General features: G+C 38.9%; 1 protein-coding gene across 6 annotated transcripts in view; it reads right to left on the reverse strand.

Annotated features, from left to right (window-relative positions):
• Positions 1–21031, reverse strand: part of CSGALNACT2 (chondroitin sulfate N-acetylgalactosaminyltransferase 2) — a 57919-nt gene that overhangs the window by 15883 nt on the left and 21005 nt on the right. For 5 of the 6 annotated variants that reach the window (XR_014253556.1, XM_082425565.1, XM_082425562.1 and 2 more), the window contains 6 exons: positions 19790–20724; positions 17391–17607; positions 15988–16089; positions 12543–12721; positions 10865–10959; positions 313–394 (listed from right to left, as the gene is read on the reverse strand). Coding sequence is in view for 5 of the 6 variants with exons in the window: in XM_082425565.1 (XP_082281691.1) it covers positions 313–394; positions 10865–10959; positions 12543–12721; positions 15988–16089; positions 17391–17607; positions 19790–20450 (1336 nt within the window). In the remaining variant the exon portion in view is untranslated. Of the gene's footprint in view, positions 1–312; positions 395–10864; positions 10960–12542; positions 12722–15021; positions 15114–15987; positions 16090–17390; positions 17608–19789; positions 20725–21031 lie in introns of those variants that run through there. The other variant, XM_082425566.1, reaches the window with a different exon arrangement.

The following is a 21031-nucleotide window of genomic DNA, read 5'->3' on the forward strand; positions in this document are numbered from 1 at the left end:
GGACTAGATAACCCAACATTATTTCTAGCTGTAACAATTCATGAGTACACCACCAAAGCTAGGTACAGATCTTTTGTAAGAGTACTCGAAACAACTGCAAATATGGGTATTTTATTTTATCATTATGACCTCATTTTTCTATTCAAAGACACTAATTATAAGCTCACTTTGCCTTTCATATTTCCAGACTCTTCAGGTAATCTCAGACATTCAAAATTTAATAGGAAAACATTTAGATCTGAGACTTTTTAGAAAAATGCCATATTACAGTATACACCTAAAGTCCTATCCTTAAATGTAAGGTGTACTTACCAATGGTCAGGAAATCTGATCGATACTGACAAGTCATTCCAAAGCCAAAATCTCGCCAAAAGCCAGAATCCTTTTTGTGAACCTTAAGGTTAAAAAACAAAATTCAATTTAATCCCTCAAAAACTAGTAGTTTCAATCAACAATGAAACAAATTAAAATATTTTCCAAATAATACTTTTTCCTGTCATTTATGTGATTGATAATGGATCAGATGCCTTTATATTATTAAATCCTTACAAAACCAACAAAAATACAGTAATCCCCATGAGCATAGGATTCTTGCTACTTTTCTGTTGTTTTGTTTTATGAATTTTGTTTTACTTTTTTTATACAGCAGGTTATTAGTTACGTATTTTACACAAATTAGTATGTATATGTCAATCTCAATCTCCCAATTTATCCCACCACCACCGCCCCACCCCCTACCCTGCTGTCCCCCCTTGGTGTCCATACTTTTGTTCTCTACTTTCAATTTAATTTGTTCAAGCCTTGTACAAGGTGCAAGCTGAGGTTACTAATAATCAAAGAATTTGATGCCTGACCTCAGGGGGCTTACATTCTGCTTAAGGAGGACACCAGTTGCACAAGCACATACTGTAATACACTGATCACTTCTACACAGTAGACCTTATTTGGTACCTGGCCAGCATCCATTCCCCTACCGCTTTCCTGACTGTGTACAGTTTTGCCCTGGTAATTACCTGGTCCCATGCAGCCCATGAGCTTCAGGGACGCTCCTTCCACCGGCAGCGTCAGACTGGGCCGCGAGCACGCTACACCAGTGAGACGGTCTCACCCTACTCACTTAAGAACTGATTAGGCATTAGACAAAGTTCAGGTCCACATGCTAAAACAGGAGGGCTATTGGGAACTTTGGAAAACAAAGCCCCCTCATTCTTCTGAGAGCTACTAGAAAAGACACTTGCTCTCTTTGGATGGTGTAGGGCAGGAGTAGGCAACTCCCACCTGGCTTTGTAAATAACTGTATTGGAACAAAGCCACACTCATTTGTTTACAAATTGTCTATGGGTATTTTTGTGGTACAATGGCAGAGTTAAATAGTTGGAACAGGGACTGTATGGTCTGCAAAACCTAAAATATTTTCTATGTGGCTCTTTACAGAATAAGTTTGTCAACCCCTGGTGTAGGGTATAGATGTGAAGTTTGGAACTGCTGCAGTCCTTTCCCACCATGAGGGAAACCAGCTTTAAAATGGAGAGGTCACCACTGAAGTCCAAGCAGAGAAAGAAAAAGAAAATCAGGGCTTTGATGACACTGGGCCTGCAGGATGAAGTAAAAGTTGAAGCTTGATAAACCTCCTTTTAAAATTCATACATTCAACAAGTGTTTAATCTGTTGGACTTGGTTTTGGGAGCTGGGACCCAGCAGGGAACAGAGGTGACAAAATCCCTGCTACCACAGAGCCTCCGTTTTGATGGGAAAATAACCAATAAATAAATATAGGTCTCAGGTGGTGACACATGCTAGAAAGAAAGATGCCGTAGGCTAAACAGAGAGCAAGACAGAAAGCCTATTTTAGATATAATGGCCACAAAAGGCCTCTATGAGGAGGTAACGTTTGAGCAGGGACCCTACAGAAATCAGGGAGTGGGCTATGCAAATATGTGGAGATCATTCCAGAAGCATGTACAATGGCTCTGAGGGAGGAGCTCACTTGGAGTGTTTGACAAACAGTAAAGAAACAACTGTGGCAAGAGCTCAGAAAACAAGGGCAAGAAGAATGAGGCCCCAGGTCAAGAAACAGCTATGACATTTTCCAAACATAAGTGGTATTATAGTATTTTGGTAGGCTTATGGCAATGATCTAGAAGAGGCAAAATGTTAGGATAGGAGAGAGTGAAGAATGGCTGAGGGGCGCCCTTGTTTAGGCATGAGGGATGAGCTCCATGTAGTTCACTACAAAAGGACGAGCTGGCCTTATGAAGGAATGTGGCAGTTCCTCCACTGGGACTGGAGAGAGGCTGAGAATGTGATACAGAGCCAGTGAGGCCGATGGATCTCATGACAGGAGAATAAGGAAGTGAACACCCGACTGCTTCTCTTTTCTAAATGAAACAGATACGTGGAGAGTGAGGAGTGGTGAGGGTTGCTGGGAGGCGTGAGAAGGATAGTGTGGCGGGCTTGGAGGACAAAGAGTGGGTGGGCTAGGGTAAGGCACAGGATTTCAGGGCAGTCTGGGACCCCTGAGGCCTGTGGTCATGTTTAAAGCTATGCTGTGTAGTGGGACTGTGTGTCTCTCACTCTCCACCTTCTGTTACTCTGGGGCCTGGCTGACAGAGTTGCCCTTAACCAGGTTAGGGTTCTAAGAGAAAACACTGGAAGGAGTGAGGGATGAAGGAGGTGAGTGTATGGCAAAGAAGAGGCTGTGGATAACCGCTGACCATGGAGTCTGAGCTGGGTAAGGAGGGAAATGAGGATATGGATGTGAGGAGGGTGACAGAGAGGAGAGAGACAGGCACCTCACCCAAGCTGCAGCATTCTGAGACAGCTTCCTCCAAGAAATGAAGTTACAGCTGGGATCTGAGAGATAAGTAGGAGTTAGTCAAGTGAAAGATATGCTGGGAGAAAGTTCCAGGCAAAGGAACAGTTTACGCAAAGGCCTGTGATGGAAGAGAGCACTGTGGGTGAAAGATGGTGGGACTAAAACACTGGGGTCAGAAATAGAGGTGCCCACAAATGTGGAGCAGGGGTCAGGAAACTTTTATAGAGAACTGGACAGTAAATATTTTAGGCTCTGCAGAACATAGAATCTCTGTCTCAAATACTCAACTCTGTCACTGTAGTGTGAAAGCAGTCATTAACAATTAAATAATCAAATGAACATGTTGTGTTCCAAAAAAACTTTAAGGCCACTGAAATTTGAATTTCATATAATTTTCATGTGCCATGAAATATTATCCTTTTAAAAATATTTTTCAACCATTCTTAACTCATGGGCCATTCAAAACTAGGCAGCAGGCCGGATTTGGCCTGCAGGCCACAGACTGCTGACCCCTGGCCTAGAGGGATCGGCAGGGCCACATCAGAGAGAACTACGTGTGCCTGGTCACATGGTTTGGGCTTTATCCTAATGGTAATGGGGGTTCTCTGAAGAGCAGGAGCAAAAGGAGTAATGTGATCAGACGATGCTTTTGGAAGATCATTCTGGATGATAAGGGAGAAGAGATAAGGAGAGAGAAGAGGTAAGAAGGCAAGAATGGAGGCAGTGAGGCTGGTTAAGAGGCAACAGTTATAATCTGGGGATAAGAAGCTGGTGGGATAGACTGTCTTGGTATGTACAGAAAGAAAAAAAATTTGATGGATGTAGAAAAGCTTTAGGACACAGAATTGACAGAAGTTAGCAAGTGACTCAATGGGCAGAAGCAGGGGATGAGACGGAAGGATCACCCAAGGATGACTGCAGACTGTTGTCCTGACAATGGGTATGTGACGGTACCTCCCCCACAAGAGCAGGAGCACGGGGTTGGGGGCGGGGGAGGACCAGCCCAGAGACGGATGTTGTGGAGCTAGGTTCTGCACACAATGAATTTCAGTGATCTGCAGGGCAACCACAGATCGGAAATTCTTGCAGATAGCAGGAATATGGGAATATACAGGTCTGGAGAGGAAGCAGCTTTGGAGAAGAGTGGGACAGTCTGAAAAAGCTGCTGTGCAGAACGGGAGAACCACTCCGGAAAACAGAAGGAACCAGGCAGTACTGAGGACTTGGCTCAAGTAGGAGCTAATAAATGAAATACAAATTTTCCTTTAACATTTGGTGGGGGGTGGAAGGCTTCTTCCTGAGGGCAGGACTTTTTGTTAATTTTGCTCGCTATTAATTTTGCTCACTGCTATATCCCTAGTACCTAGAACAATGCAAGGCACAGGACAGGCTTTCAATAAATACTTGTTAAATGAATAAATAAATTTATACAGGCATAAGTTTTGTGGCAAAACCAAGATTAGGCTCTAGTATTCTTATCTCCTTTGTCAAAAAATATATAATATATATAATCCTTGAGCAAAGTATTAAAACATCCACTCTGACATTTCTACCCCAGGCCAATTCTGATTTTATAAATATTATGACTTCATTTATAACTTTAGTTTCTTTAAAACTTCTTCAAATAGTATCAGACTTGGGGAAAAGAGTCATTGGTTTTGTTTGATTTTTAAATCAGCACATTTTCACTGAGGAAAGTAGAAGGAAACTCATATTGTCTACAATCCCTGATTGTTAATATTTTATTGCAGTTTACTCTTTCTCCTAAGCATGTGGGAGATGCAGCTATCCACACACAACCTACATCTCCAGCCCTCAGCTGCTCACAGACGGCAGGTTCACGAATCCCCCTGGCAACGTGGCACTTTCCCTTGGACGTCTGATAACCAACACCCACCTACCATGCTCACATTGACGTCCTGATCTCTCCTCTTGCCACTCCTGTCTTTCCCTCACTCCCCACATCTAATCCACCAGCAAGTTCTGTCTCTAAATCACACCCAAACCTTTCTCCACAATCACCATCCTCACCCAAGCCACAGCACCACCCCTGGTCTACTGCAAAAGCCTAACTGGCTACTTGCAGTTAGAGCCACACACAATCCATTCTCCACAGAACCAGAACTCCCAAGGCTTTCTATCACACTTACATAAAATTCAAACCCCTTACAGGGGTACAGCAAGCTCTACATGACCTGGCCCAGCTCTGTGCCCGCTCGCCCCCTGCGCTCCAGCCACCTTAGGAAATCCACTAGCTGTCTTTCTGCCTGGCACTGCCTTCCCCAGTCACTGTGTAGCAGGTTCCTTCCTTTCATTCGGAAGCCCCTCCAACAGCCCCATCTCAGAGAGGCCTTTCTGACCCAACGCAACACAGAAACCACCTAATCACTCTTCACAACGCAGCCTGTTTTAATGATCTGCATGGTATTTGTTAATTGATTTTATTTTCTGTCTTTTCCTACCAGACTAAAGATTCTTGTGAACAACAATCACGTCTGTACGGTTCTACGTGCTGGGGTTCCAGCAGTGAATAATGGCTGGCATAGAATGGACGCTCACTATTTGATGAATTAATATAACAGAGTGGAGACTATGAAGCCACACTGCCCGGGCTCCTGGCCCCATCCTGGCCAGCTGTGCATTAGGGGAGGGGCACTCATCCACGCACAGCTGTCTCCTCATCTGTAAAACAGGGGTAATAATAGCACCCACCTCAGAGGTTGTTACAGGATTAAATGAGTTAACGTGTATAAAAAACAGCACAGTACCTTGCACAAACAAAAGGGTACATAAAAACACTAGCTATTATAGCATTAAAATATCTAAAATATATATACACCATTTACCATTTTTTAACTTCACATTTGCCTCTACGTTTATGCTGTTGTATTTATTTCCATTTCATGAACATTTTCCTCTTGACACACAACATTCACCACAGTATATACTATAATTCAATTTATCATTTTATTATTACAGTTTTGCTTGCTTTTAATCTTGTCAATATTATGCATATTGCTACTCTACACCTCTGATTATTTCCTCAGGAGAGACTCCTGGGAGCGGAAATTATTGGATCAGAGGGATGAACCTGTTTGAAAACTCCTGACCCAGAAAGCTCACCTGTATTCCCACACCACTGGCAGGGACGGAGGAGCCCCTATCCTGCCAGCCTCACTCACATGGCTGTTTTTAAAAACAGCGATTTCACAGAAGAAAAGTATTGCACTGCTGTTTTAACGCATTCTTAGTAAGAAAGTCTATTTAAATATGTTTACTGTGAATTACTATCAAATGCCTTTTAACTATTTTTTTCCTATTTGGTGTATTTCCTATTTACTTCTAATACAACTTTAAACATTATGGAGAGCAAACTTTTGTCTTATGCTTTTTAAGTGAGAAGAATGAAGCCTAGAAAGGTTAAATAACTTGCAATGGTTACAAACTGGTGAAACTACAATTTGAAGTGGAAGTTCTTAAACTTATTTTTCTATACAACATCTTAGAATGAATCCACTTTCAAATCATTCTTCACCCACATCCTCCCAAACCAGACAAGAATATTAGCTCTTCACCCTCATAGGCTGAGTCCATTTTGTACTTCTTCTGGCTTGTTTTTCCAAGTAAAATTTTTTATAAATAAACTTTTTATTTTGAAATAATTTCAGATTTATAGAAAAGTTGCCACATAGTAAAGAGTTCCCATATACTTCTCTTGTAGCTTAAGCTTCCCCTAAATGTTATTATCTTACACCGTTGTGGTACATTTGTCAAAACTAAGAGACCAACAGTGGTATATTACTATTAACTAACTGCAGACTTTATTGGGATTTCACCAGTTTTTCCTTTAATGTCCTTTTTTCTGTTCTAGGATCCAGTCCAGGCGACCACATTGCATTTGATGTTATGTCTCCTTAGTCTCCTGAGAAACTGTGACATTTTCTCAGTCTTGTTTTTGATGATCTTGACAGTTTTAAGGAGTAATGGTCAGGTATTTTATAGGATGTCCCTCAATTTGGGTTTGTCTCAAGTTTTTCTCATAATTAGGCTGGGGTTATAGGTTTTTGGAAGAAAGACCACAGGGGTGAAGTGCCTTTCTTGTTACATCATATGAGGGGGTACATGACAACACTAGTAATGTTAACCTTCAGTACTTCGTTTAAGGTGGTGTCTGCCAGGTTTCTCTGTTGAAACCTACTAGTTTTTCTTTTTTTCATACTTGTTTCTTTGAAAGTGAGTCACCTAGCTCCACCTTCTGGAAAAGGGAGTATTTACAAGTTATTTAGAATTCGGTAGGGAAGATCTGTCTCTTTTCCCCCTATCTAATCTAATCAACCTATCAATCTATCCAGTTCATTCATTATTATTACTTATTTACTCACTCACAAATTTATTTATATCAGTATGGACTCATGGATATTTATTTTATGCTGGTGTTATAATCCAGTACTAGGCTATTTATTTTGTTGCTCAAATTGTTCCAGCTTTGCCACTGGGAGCCCTTTCAGGCTCTTGTGTCCCTCTGGCATACCCTCATCCTATTGTTGTTTGAATATTTCCTTACTTTCTAGAGCTACAAGATGCTCCAGGCTCCTCTATTTCCTGTCCCAGCACTAAGTTCTGGGAGCTGGGTATGCCTTTTACTCTAAAGATGTCACTGCTTCTGGGTCTCTTGGGACAGAGTTAGGTCATACATGTATGTATACCATGTATATACCCTTTGACTTTTTAATCCTAAATTGCTATTAACTTCTTTTTTATTATGTGTTTCATCAACAACTATTTAAAGAAACTAAAGTTTTACTAGGTTCTTGTTGTTGTTGACCACTTTTTAAAAAAAATTTATTTTATTTTAAATAAAAATTTTTTTGGCTGCGTTTAAATAAAATCTTTTGGCTGCATTGGGTCTTTGTTGCTGCGCAGAGGCTTTTCTCTAGTTGTGGCGAGCAGGGGCTACCCTTCGTTGTGGTGCGCAGGCTTCTCATTGCGGTGGCTTCTCTTGTTGGGGAGCACGGGCTCTAGGCGCACGGGCTACGGTAGCTGTGGCACTCGGGCTCAGTAGTTGTGGCTCACGGGCTCTAGAGCACAGGCTCAGCAGTTGTGGTGCACGGGCTTGCTCTGCGGCATGTGGGATCTTCCTGGACCAGGGCTCGAACCCGTGTCCTCTGCATTGGCAGGTGGATTCTTAACCACTGCCCCACCAGGGAAGCCCCTGACCACTGTTTTATTCTCAGGTCTTCCTCTCTCAATGTGCTCATTCTCATTCTGCTGAATTAGAAAAGGTCTGTGAGAAATAAACTCTGAGTTCTTCAGTGTTCAAAAATGTCTATTTTGCCCTCAAATAAGTCAAATATGGATTCTATAATCGAAGTTATTTTTCTTCAGAATTTTCAAGGTATCATTTTATTATCTTCTAATACCAATATTATCATGAAGGCCGCGAGTGCCAACCTATTATTCCTTTGTAGACAAGCTAGGTTTTGCTATTTTTGGCATCTCTGGAAACTATTAGGATCGTCCCTTGACTTCTGTTCTCAAATGCCAGAAGACTTATCTTTCCTTAGTTCTTTGAAGTTTTCTTCTATTTCCTCCCCTCTCTATTCTCTTTTCTCTCCCTTCTGGAACTCCTATTAAACAATCTGGGAGCTTCTGAATTGATTTCCCACATCTCAGTTTTTCTCTCACATTGTCTCTTGGCCTGTCTGCCAGTTTATAAACTATTTCAACTGTGACCATCTGCTATTCAGCCCATTTACTGAGTTTTATATTTTCACAATTTCCAAGTTCTGATTCTATTTTTAGCAACAAATAGTTTTATGAAATTAACATTTTCTCTAATTTCCTTAAAGATATATTTAACATTGTTTTCTACCTGTATTCATATTCTCATGTGTTAATTTTTCTATTTATTAAAATTTGGTGCCTCTTTCATTGTGTTAGCTTTCCTCAAATGTTTGGCTAGCTGTGGTTAGCTGCTACTCATTTTTGTTTCAAAAACCCCTGGTTGTTAGCTATGATTACAGGGGTCTATCTCCAGCAATAGTGAAGGAGGGGCTAAACGTGGTCTTGGGCAGAATGTGCCAACAACAGCTCACCTCTGGAGTCTGGGGCTCCCTATCCACCCTACAACTCAGTATTCCTAGGACCCTACCCTGCCTTTCTAGCTCCAGGGACCACACACACTGCCTCAGCCTGCAGGTCAGTGCCTGTGATGCCTGCTGTTCAGCACACCTCCCAGAGAAGCACAGATACTCTACCACTCCCTGTCTTCTATGAGCTCAGAGGATGCAAGGCAGCTCCATCTTCGGTGTTGTCCTGAATATGTTCCAGACTGTTCTCTCCTCCATTAATCAATTCTATGACAACTATTGTCATCTTACAGAAATTTCTCAAAATTTAAATCTCCTAATGGCACTTCTCTCATTCTCCAATATGAATATGCCTTTTTATTTTTAATAATTCACTTCTACAAAGGATTTAGGGTGTCAGATAAGGTAGATGTAGATGCTCAGTTTGCCACTTTGACCCCATTTGTATCTATATTCCTAAGTAATACTGGCCTACAGATAAGGTAGAAGTGTGTGTGTGTGTGTGTGTGTGTGTGTGTGTGTGTATGTTTATGTATACATGCTTTGCCAGGGGTTGGTATAAAGATAATGCTGGCCTCTTAAAATATATTAAGTAGATCATATGGCACTAATATTACCTGTTCTTTGAAAGTTTGGAAAAACTCACCAGTGAAACATATCTATGTATCTGCAGGTTAAATGTTTAATAACTGTTCTAGTATTTTTAATTGCTCTTCATCTCTTCAGAGCTTCCATCTCTTTTATTTATAAAATACTAACATGAGCTTTTATAAAATATTAACATGAGGGACTTCCCTAGTGGCCCAGTGGTTAAGACTCCATGCTGCCAATGGAGGGGGCGTGGGTTGGATCCCTGGTCAGGGAACTAAGATCCTGCATGCTGTGCGGTGCAGCCAAAAATAAAATAAAATAAAAGTACACAAAAAAAAAAATTACATGAATTTAGTTCATGCTAATATTTCATAAACTCTCAAATCTTTCCTTTTATTTAGAATTTTTTAAACTTACTACATGAAATAGATTTCTCTTAATGTTTTCTTATTCTAATTTCCTATGTTGTGTTTTCTTTTTTACCCTGAATCTGCCCACTTTATGATTACATTTTTTCTGCACATAAAGAATAAGCTCCTATATTTGTCAATCTATTATTTTTGGTTCATTAATTTCCGCCTTTATTTCTTTCCTGGAGTTACTTTTCACTTTTTAAACATGTTAAATTGTCTTCTTAGTTCATTTGTTTCCTTTTTGTTCTTAATGTTAACAATAAAAGATTAGGCTAAATGCAATATAGTATCCTGGACTGGATCCTGGAACAGAAAGAGGAGGTGTAGTAGAAAAACTGGTGAAATCCTAATAAAATCTATAGTGTAGTTAGCAGTAACTTACCAATGTTAATTTCTTAATTTTGACAAATGAACCATGGCTATGTAAGATGTAAACAATAGGGGAAACTGGGTGAAGTACAGGAACTCTCTACACTATCTTTCCAACTTTTCTGTAAATCTAAATTATTCCACATAAGTTTATTTAAATTTTTTTCAAAACTTTTATAACTTTGTCACTAACTATAAGTTCTGATATAGGGCATTCCCATTCCAAGACTTTCTAAGTAATTTCCCATAGTATATTATTCCTTCTTATTTATTTAGCAGTTTTAATTTCCAGTTATTAAGGTTTCTAAAATTAAAATTTATTTTTAGTATTACTAAAAATAAGTTGGTAGAAATGACCGTACAATTTTCACAATCTAGAACCTGAATTTTTCTCTGTAGCCTAAACTTTTCTGCCCACCCCCCAACCCCCTGCCAGAATCACACTTTATGGAGGGGGTGCACTATGAAAATGTGTTCATAGTAACTACAGTTTTTAATTGAAACTATGTTTTCTGTTTGTGAAACAAACATAAAGGAACCAGGCAATGATCTCTGAGACTTTTCATAACCGACAGTAAGAGTCTTACCAGCTGCTGTTCCACAGGCGGGGGCACATCCAGATTGGCATAAACAATGGCAGGGTTGTAAAGACTAAACACCACAGGGTAAAACACCTTCTTGCCTATAAATTAAAATATGTTTACATCACAAAAAGAAGTAATAAAATAAAGCACTGATCTTTACTGCGATATCTACTACGACTTTGTTAAAGTGTTTCTTTGTTACATATGATGATTTTATTTTATTAATATTGTATTTTATCAATGTTCAGGTTACTGAAACCTCATGTTGATGAACATGATGATGATTTTATAACATATCAGTAAGTTAGGCTATGAAACTATAACCTTGCAAAAGAACAGAGAAAAAAAGACTAAAGGGTGCTTTATTCCCTTTTGACATGTTTATTCCCGTCGACTCTGGGGCGATGCACAAAAGCATTCTCTCAGCTGTTCCTGAGGTGAACCATTTATTACTCATTATTTCATCGAATTAGCAGTAACAGATGTAGGTTAACCTCTGACAATCACCAAGAAACTTAGAAACTTCTGTTAAACTCACCCTTCAAAATGAATCATAGAAACAGTGAATCCAAAGGATATTGTATAATGGATACATAAAGAATAATTAGAATATAGAACTGCAGACAGATCTAAACAAGATTTGGAAAACTTGGGAAGATTGAGTTAAAAATACCTGATGTAATAGCCCCCTCAAAAGGCCTTGTCATTAGCGTTCAAATTGTTAGCACTGAAGGGACCCTTTAAGACTAACTAACTAGCCCATCTCCCCTCAACAGAGAACCCCTTGCTGAGACTGGCCTCAATCAGACGTGATAATATGTAGCACTCAGAAATTGTCAAGGACCCTGTAAGTAATGTGGCAGCCTTTTTATTACAAGATCCCCAGCAGATGTTCACCTCATCTTCATTAAAACCCACTTACGGAAGGGGAGCTCAATTTCCCAGAGGCAAATCTATTTCTTTTACATTAAAGAAATAATGTAAAATATATATTTTTGCCTGGTGCAAAAAAGGTAAATCTAACCCTCATTTACCCACTTGACTCTCAGAGAGTTCCTGACAACCATCCCTAACCAAAATGATTAATAAGAAGATAATAATTTGTACGATATGAGTAGTTCTATATAAAAAAACATTTACTATGAGATTTTTTTAATATAGAAAACTTCCTTTTCACATTTAAAATAATATTTGATATATAAAAATGTCATTTGCTCTTAACATTTTCAAAAAATATGTACAACGTAAAACAAAGTATAGTAATCATCCCAAAATGCACAGTCTGGAGACCAAGCACCATCTGTATCTAGACCTCTGCGTGAGTGCATGCCTGCATGTGTGTTGGCACCACCTGCGTGAGGTAGAGTACTTCTGAATCTCACACATCACACTACTGCTTTGCTCTTTTTTGATGGGTGCTACTTCCTCCTTGTCAATTTCAAGACTTTTTATTTCTTTGCATTTGTTTATTTGAATCCAAATGTATACACTGGAATCTGGCCATAAAAGAACAAGGGGTATGAACTTCAGAGGGGCAAATTTTCACTTTTCTACTTAATATTCCAGCTAAATTACACCAAATATAATCTTTAAAAAACATAATTAACTTGATTCAAAATATGGGATGTGCTGACATTGTTCTAACTTCTACACTCAACTCACCTACCAACATTTTACCCACCTGGCTCAGCATTTAACCGGCAGCTGTTAAGGAATTCGGCTGAGAAATATATATCAACATCGCAGAAAAACATCAAGACCTCTCCCTTGTCCCAAGCTCGGGCACCCACATTTAGTCCTCGTCCACGATTAAATTCTTCATTCAATGAGACCAAGGTGTAATTGTGAAAATTAGACTCACTATGAGGAAAGCACATACAACAAATGGTAAGTCCCACTTAAAGCTGACTCTCTTAACACAACTTACAAAATGTATTTTACCTTCAGGTATTTATTATGTTGGGTCTACATTCATATAAGGAAAGGCAATGATCAGTTTCATGTGTATGATCATCATCAGGGACAGACAGTCGACTAAATGCCCACATTTGAGGCAACATGCTAGTGGTGTGAAGTTAATAAGTGTTAATAGGCCACTACCCTTCAGGATCTTAAAAACCTATTGGGGAGGTAAGAAGTATACACTTGGAAAAATAGCATAATATTTGATAATAAATAATGCAATCCACATGAATGATACATACAAAGAGTGCTCTTCTCTCTAGTTCTTCAGATCTTTGCTCAAATGTCCCCTTATCAGAGGGATCCCCTCATGGTACATGTGAAGTAGCCCTGACCTCCCTTCTCTTTAATCTCTATCCCCTTGCCCAGCTTTGTTTTCCTCAGTACCACCAGACATGTTTGTTTGAGTGTCTCCCACTAGAATGTAAGCTCCATGAGAGCAGGGATTTTGTTTTGTTCATTACTATGGACACAACGCCCCTCAAAGGGTAGGAGTTCAATAAATATTTTCTGAATGAATGAATGAACAGCAGTTCTGAGGAAAAAAGATTGCTTTTGTCTGAAGTAGTTAGAGAAGATGTTAGAAGCAGAATTTAAGTTATGCCTTAGTTAAAATCCTGAATTCAGTGGCGAGTGTAAAGGTCATTCCAATTAATTATTCTCAAAGGCAAGGAGGTAAGAAAGTAGAAAGTTTTTTTAAAGAACAGGAATCAGACAAGTCAAACTGGAACACAGGGATTCTAAAATGGAACAATGAGAGAAGACCAGAAAAGGGTCAGACTAAGGAGTACCTTCCACGAGAAGTTGAAGAACTTGGTCAGTGTTCTAAAGTCAAGGAGGAGTCAGGGTCTTTCCACCAGGGCAGTGGTTTATCACAGCCAAGTCCATGCACCCACAGCATCAGAATTCCCCGGGAACAGGTCAGAAATACATATTCTCAGGCCCCACCCCAGGCCCCTGAATCAGATACTAGGGGAGGAGCTGAGCATCTGCGTCTCTCCTGGGACAAGTCACTCCAGGTTACTGATGTTAAAGTTGGAGAACTGCTGCACTAGGGGACAGCTGGATCAAAAAAGGAACATTTTTAAAAGATTACTCTTAAAATAGTATAGAATGGGAAATGGAAAGACAGAAGCAAAGACTCAAACAGTGCATGGAGTGGACTCCAAGTGCTCTGAGTACCCATGCCTCCCCCGCCCCCTTTATAGGTTGCAAATCTCTCCCTTCTTTTGGGGAAACTGCCGATCACCATCTCACACTCCCAGCACCAAGTGGAGGAAGTAATCACAGAATACCCCAACCGCAGTAATTTCCTAGGGGCAAGGACCAGACTCAAGCTGGGCTAATCAAAATACCCCCACCCCACCTGGCCACAGTGACTGGCTCAAGAGTGGGCAAAAGTCCTTCCCTGGGATTTTCTCAACTGGATCTGGGAGAAAGTTCTTTCCTCTCTGATGGCAAAGCTGAGAAGATATGAGCCCAGAGCCGCCAACAGCCATATACCTCATATGTGGAAGAAGCCAATCTGCAACAGGAGAATGAAGTCAACATGCAGAGAAAAACAGACAAGAAGACAAGAGAATTCTGATGGTATTCAAGTCTCTGGTCCCAGTCCCTAAGGTACCAAAGCTGTTTTGGTTTTCTTCTCATTAAATTTGGTTATAATAATCCCTTTAATTCTGGGAGTTATCCAAGATTCTTCAATAATGCTCCCATTTTCCTCAACCAAATTCAAGATAAGTTTCCGTCATTTGCCACACAGGAGTCTTGATTAACGCAGGGACAACTTCAATAACACCAACGTGAGTCACTGGTACTTAGTAGGTGATCTGAAAATGGTAAGGAGGGAAGAGACAAAGGGAAGAAATGGAGGGAGGGGAGCGTGGGTTAGAGCGGTGGCAGCAGCAAGGAAAGGACAGAACAGAGGTCCTGTGCGGTGAGCAGAAACCGATTAATCAGAGGTAGAGAATGAGTGAAAGACGCTGGCCCTCAGACATCAAGCCCAGGGAATCATGAGAACCTTCGTCTGAACTGAGAGAGGGCCATCAGGAGGAGGAGCCAGTGAAGGCGGAGGAGAAGACAATGTTTGTTTTTCACACTCCAGTGCTGTGAGAGTCCCTCTGGGGCAGGGACTGCAACTCCCTCCTCTGTGCCCAGTCCTATCCCAACCACCCCAGTTAGACTCCCGAGCAGTGTACCTGGAACATAGTCGGTGGGACTCAATGAATGTTAGTTGAACGATTCGAGAGGAATGGCCGGCCAAAGCTGGACTCTTAGGGAATGGCCACAACTAGCAGAAAGGTAAAGAAGCAAGTAAAGGATACAGAGTTGATGTGGTCAGAAAAGTCAATCAACCTAATATCTTACATTATAACATATCTACATTTACAAAATATTTACACTTTACAAACATCAGAGGAGAGGTTCAAGAAGGAAGTACTGGTTAGGTATCAAATGTAAGAAAGCAAAGAGGATGACAGAGAAAAGGTTGAATTTGGCAGTTAGGTCATAACTCTGGGCCCATAACTTAGAGATGAAAAGGCTGAGAAGCTACAGAATTAATAATGGAGTATTAAGGAATTACTAATTCATTCATTCAAACCTCTGAGCACCTACTGTGTGCCAGGTACTATATGAGTTGCTTGGTTAGATAGCTACTGTTTGGTGAGGTTTAGGTGAAAGGACAGAAACCTAATAGCAGTTACTGGGTACTGTAGGGTCAGGTAGGGGTCTCTTAAGGATAGGGGAGACCTAAGCATCATTTGCAGGGTGAGAAGGAACTTAGGAAAATGGAAGGAAAGAAAGGTGGCAAGCAAGAGAGACAAGCTCAGGAGATGATATCAAAGTGAAGGGATTAGATTTAGAAAAAGGGAAAGAGTTCAAAAAGAAGGAAATGGAAGAATAAATAGGGGCAAATATATACAAGGTGAGTGGGCCGCAGAGTGAGAGCACCCTAATCGTGCCCCACTGTCTAAGAGGTTAAGGGCAGACGAGTCACTTAGAGTGCACTCAGGTGAAATGAGGAACTTACTAGCACCACCACTCACATGCTCAGCCAACTTTTAACAGCAGCTATTCAAAATTATTCATTCATTAACTATCTGAAATTCTCATTCTTCTATTATTATATATAAAGGACTTCAATGTGGACATGGCTCACCAACCTTGTGACAGATTCTAGGATAGACTTGACTTTAGATAGTCCTTCTTTACCAAAATACACCACTGTGAGATGAATTCTCTTGTCCTGATGAATACATACATCCCTAACAGAATTGAAAAATAAAGTTCATTCAGGAAAATATATGAGGCACTACTCATTCAGAAAGCAATCACATGAAGCTTTAACAAGAAAACAAATGAAGCATTACTCATTTAGAATGAAATCACACAAAGCTTTAAGTAAATGTAAAACTGGCAATATTGCTGAATTTTGCCATATTTTAAAACATTTTTGGAACTTTTGCTTCGGTATTGCCTTCAGAAGCAAATTATAAGCTACTCAAGGAAATAAGTTCAATCAGTTCAAAACCAAATAAATAAATAACTCAAGTTTGGGATCAAGAGTTACTTTGTCTTCAGATTGGTTAATTAGAGAAATTATACTTATCATCAAGGAGTAAATATTTGTCATGATTGAGATTAGTAACTGTAAAGAATAATGTAGCATCTGAAGGTAATTCCAAGAAAGGCAATTAAAAAATGCTTTAGGAAATCAGATCTCAAGCAAGCAATTTCAAAAACGTAAAACTCATTCGGAAGCATGACTTCTAGATATTCTGCAACAGAACTGTGTTAACTAACTTTTACATTCAACAACTTCAATGAGAACAAAGATCGGGACTACAAACAATTAAAACTATCATATTAAAGTATTAAAAACATGACAATTGTCCAATTAAAACAAAAAAGTAAAACTTTCCTCAAATCGTTACCCTAATATGTAGCTGTTAATTTTTTAACGCTTCAGCATTTAAAAATAATGATTAAAAAAAAGAAAAAAATTCTTTTAAAAACTGCTATAGTCTCTGCTTCCCAAGACGGAATAACATTCTCCCACGTTTACTTGAATATTTGTATTTCTAAAATTTCTTTCAATTTTGAAATTCAAATTGTTCTCGGGGAATTTTCTGGGGAGACAGTAATGTTCTATGTCTTAACTGGAGAGGCAGTTACATGGGTGTATACATTTGTCAAAAGTCATGAAACCTCTATCCTTGGACTATGTCGATTTTATTGTATGTAAGTTACACGTCAATAACGTTATTTTAAAAAATTCAACTTGTCCTAAAATGAATTCAAACACAATTATAAAGGTAATCAAATTTAGTTTCTAATAGTTGTCACCCTCAATTTACTTCACAGTTCAAGTTGTCAATAACGCAATATACTATACATGCCTTAAGAAAAAAGGGAATATCAAAACATAAAGTTCCCTAAAGCCTAAAAAATTGTTCTGTAATTCTAAGTAATCATACTCAGTGAAGGTAAATTAAATAAAATGGCATGAAATGTGCTTTTTTTTTTTTAGGAGTGCTCAGTCAAATCACTAAGCCCCGGGAGTTACCTGAAGTTCTGCATAAACTGTGCAAATGCTTCAGTTCTTTCAGCAAGCGGCACAATGATATTAATAATTGATCTAGTAATGTCAATCATCTCGCTCTTCACTTTCATGAGAGGTCCAAAAGGGCGGAAGAGAGTCACATGTCTATATTCCATAAGGTCTGCTTTCTTAAAAAAGAGTTCATACAGTGTGCCCTTATCTCTCTCAGTGCGATAATAACCTAAAGGAAAGTTAGGAACAAAGATGTCTCCATGTCAAAGTTTACAAGTTCAATATGACTATTGATTTTACTCAAAGATCAAAAGTGTGATACCAGACTTGTAGGGTTTTTATATATTTGTGAAAATTTTATCCCCACAGTACAGTCAACAACAACTGTTTCTTTAAAAGGAGAGGTTAAAAAAATGTTCACCACTCTGCTATATTATTCAACCCATAAAGTATGCTCCAAATGACAATGATTCCTTTTCATATATGACTTTAATAGCAGAGCCTATCAACACAGAAACCAAATGATGAAAATAAAGAAATTACTTCTAGCAATATTAAATTCTGGACCTGAGAGTCAAATCATCTATTACTTGGTTCAGCTTAACAAAAATGAATTGAGTGCATTTGTGTCAGGCACCGATGGTATACAGAGGACTACATGGTCCCAGTTTTTTGGAAGGGTCAGTCTAGTGAGGAAGACAGAAAAATAAAGAAATAACAATACAGTGATATACACATGCAAACACACAAGACTCTGGATAGAATGAAGTCAGACAAAGAAAAATCAGTATAAATTTAAACATGGTGATATGAGACACCTTTGGGAATAAAGTATGGAAGTCTATTGGGCAATCTGGTTTTTCAGTGTGACACTCAGGAGAGAGGTTAGACCTATAGATGTGTGAGTCAGTCAATATCTGGAAATAAAATGGTGAACAAGATTGACTGGTCCCACTCCTCCTGAGGCTTACAGTGTATCAGGAACTACAAATCAGGAAATGGGCAATGCCATATACTATGACAAGTGCTATGAGATGGGACACAGGGTAGAAGTTAAGAAGTATTGCTATCTTAAACTTGCAGGTTGGAGATCACCTCCCAGAAGAAGTGACATCGAAGCTGAAGTCTGGTAGAGAAACAGGAGTTACTAAATCATTGTAAGTAATTATTTTTTTTGATGAGGGAAGTAGCACAATGGAGGAAAAGCAAGGGACAAAATGTGTTCCATGCAGAGAAAAATCCTGTAAATGACAGAATCCGAGGAGAGTTATAAGAAAAGCAGAAGCTGCGGAATATAAAACTGGCATAGGTTCCTTCCTTTTTAGGCAGACATGAAGACATTTTACGTATCTTAGTTATCTTATTTCCTCTGCAGCTTTCAATTCTGCCATAAGCTACAAACATATACAGTGAAAAGACAAAAAGCTGAGCTTTCAGAAAAATTACAAGCGTTTTGAAAGAAACAACCCATCAAAAATTGCAGGAAGTGACAGGGGAAAAAAGAGGTGGCTATAGGGAGAAGACAGCTAAAATGCCACAGAAAAGCACAAGGCCCTCCCTGATGGCCTCCAAAGGCTCAAGGTATTATATTATATTACAACAAGTGATACCCATGATGATTTAGGGTCAAAAAAAAAACTACACGTGGTATACTGTTTACAGAATCGAGCAAAGAGAACTTTCAAGACATATTTGTATCCAAAATGGTTTTAAGTCTACAATTAAATATCTAGCAGGGGGTATTAAGATAGAGACGGGTTGGGATTTATAATTATTCCTATTTATATTAATCAACAAATATCTTAAATTTATACAAGTGTTCCTCAACTTTTGAGTCATGTCCCATTTTGACATATAAAAATCCTATGCCCTTTCTGCAGTCTGTATTAGGAAAATAGGTTTATTTCTTTACTTTTCCAAATGCCAAATATGCTTTTCAAAACTATGTATGCCTCTTGATGTTCTGACATGCGTTTCTCCTCCACTCAAAATACAGAACAATCACTAATCTAAATTAGGTTCTTTTTCTTTCCTTTAGCAAATGGTTTTCAAATCTTGAGCCTTAGTTCATACATTTTAAAAAATATAAAAAAGGAACATCAAGACCAGTTAAGAGATGAATGCAAATACATATACGTGCAAATACATATACAACCCTAAGAGCCCTTCAACTTGGGGAGTATTTTGCTATATAAACTTAGATTTATTCTATTTCCCTGGTCCTTATTTTCTATTTTATCATGATCACATTATAACTTTTTCTAAAAAGCCACTTCAAATTCTTGGTGGAATTTAGTGGGTAAAAATTTAAATGTTTTAATACTGTGGATAATGACTGACATATTACAGCATACAATAACAGAATTTTGTCATACTAACATAACTATGGACCAACACTGTTTTCACATTACCTTCTATGAAGTCATTTTCATTAAATACCAGTTTTTCTCCAAGGGGACCATCCTCATCTTCCTGTTCATCATCTTCATCAGGATTATTAATGACCTCCAAGCCAGCTTCAATAACTTCTACCAATTCATCTCGCTTATCTTTTCTAACTGGTTTTTCCTCAGGATGGCGAGTGAGACCCATTTCCAACTGGAATACTTTCATTAAGGTAAAACTTTCAAAGGGAATGACTCCATACTCACTAGGCAGTTTGGCTCCTATGCTAACTTCAGCTTTGTCAATTTGTGAATGAAGAAACTCTAAAAGATCACTAGGTGCTTGCTCTTTGTTGCCTTGATAGCCTATGCCATTAGCCCCTACATTCTTTCTCTCTTGCAGTGATCTCATCTTCTCACTCATTTCTTGCAATTCTTGTTTTAATTGGGCAATCTGGCGTTTCAGACTGGTTGCTCTGGTTTGATAATGTTCTTCTTGCTCCTGTAGGAGGGCTTGATAATACTCTTTGCCATAATTTTCCCCAACGATACCGGGAAGAGATGCATTTCCATCAGTCTGGGGGGCACATTCCAGAAGGTACAAAAATAATATTAAACTGCACAGTAAAGCGAGACCCAACAGTAGCCAGTGGGTCCGGGTCTGAAGAATCAATCCTCTTCTAGGCATTCTTATTAATGTGGACTTGCCTAATGAGATGTGCTCTTTGCTTGTTCATACCTTTTGCGAAAGGTTATAAAAAAGTAAAAACAAAATCAGGATTTCCATAAAAGGTACCAAAATGAATTTGGCTGTAGCTTAAAAAATTTCTTCCTTCAGCAGTGAATTATACTTGCAGAAATGAGAAATAATGCATATTTCCTATATTGTCACCATGATATCCAGAATAAGGAAATCTGATCTACACAATCAGATAAAATCCATGACATGGGTAGTGATTTTTCTGAAAGAAACAGATCAGAATCAATCAGAATTTTGTTTCCTTAAGTATATCACACTGTTGACAGCTTCAGTAAACTTAGCTATGTGACTACCATAGACAGAGCACCAGGAGAGGCACTAATACAATACAGAATATTCAGTAAACGCTGGGAGAAAGTATTAAGAAAAATACCTTATGAAACAATAAAATATCACATGTAATACTTTCAACCAGAATGTCTACACATCCATAACCTGAATGAATCAAAGAAACATTAAACTTATGCTTAGCATAGTTTGTGTTACAATAGACAGATTCTATTGGTCCC

The sequence above is a fragment of the Balaenoptera physalus genome (genome assembly GCF_965194825.1).
Source record: "Balaenoptera physalus genome assembly, chromosome: 14".
Classification (NCBI taxonomy): Eukaryota; Metazoa; Chordata; class Mammalia; order Artiodactyla; family Balaenopteridae; genus Balaenoptera; species Balaenoptera physalus.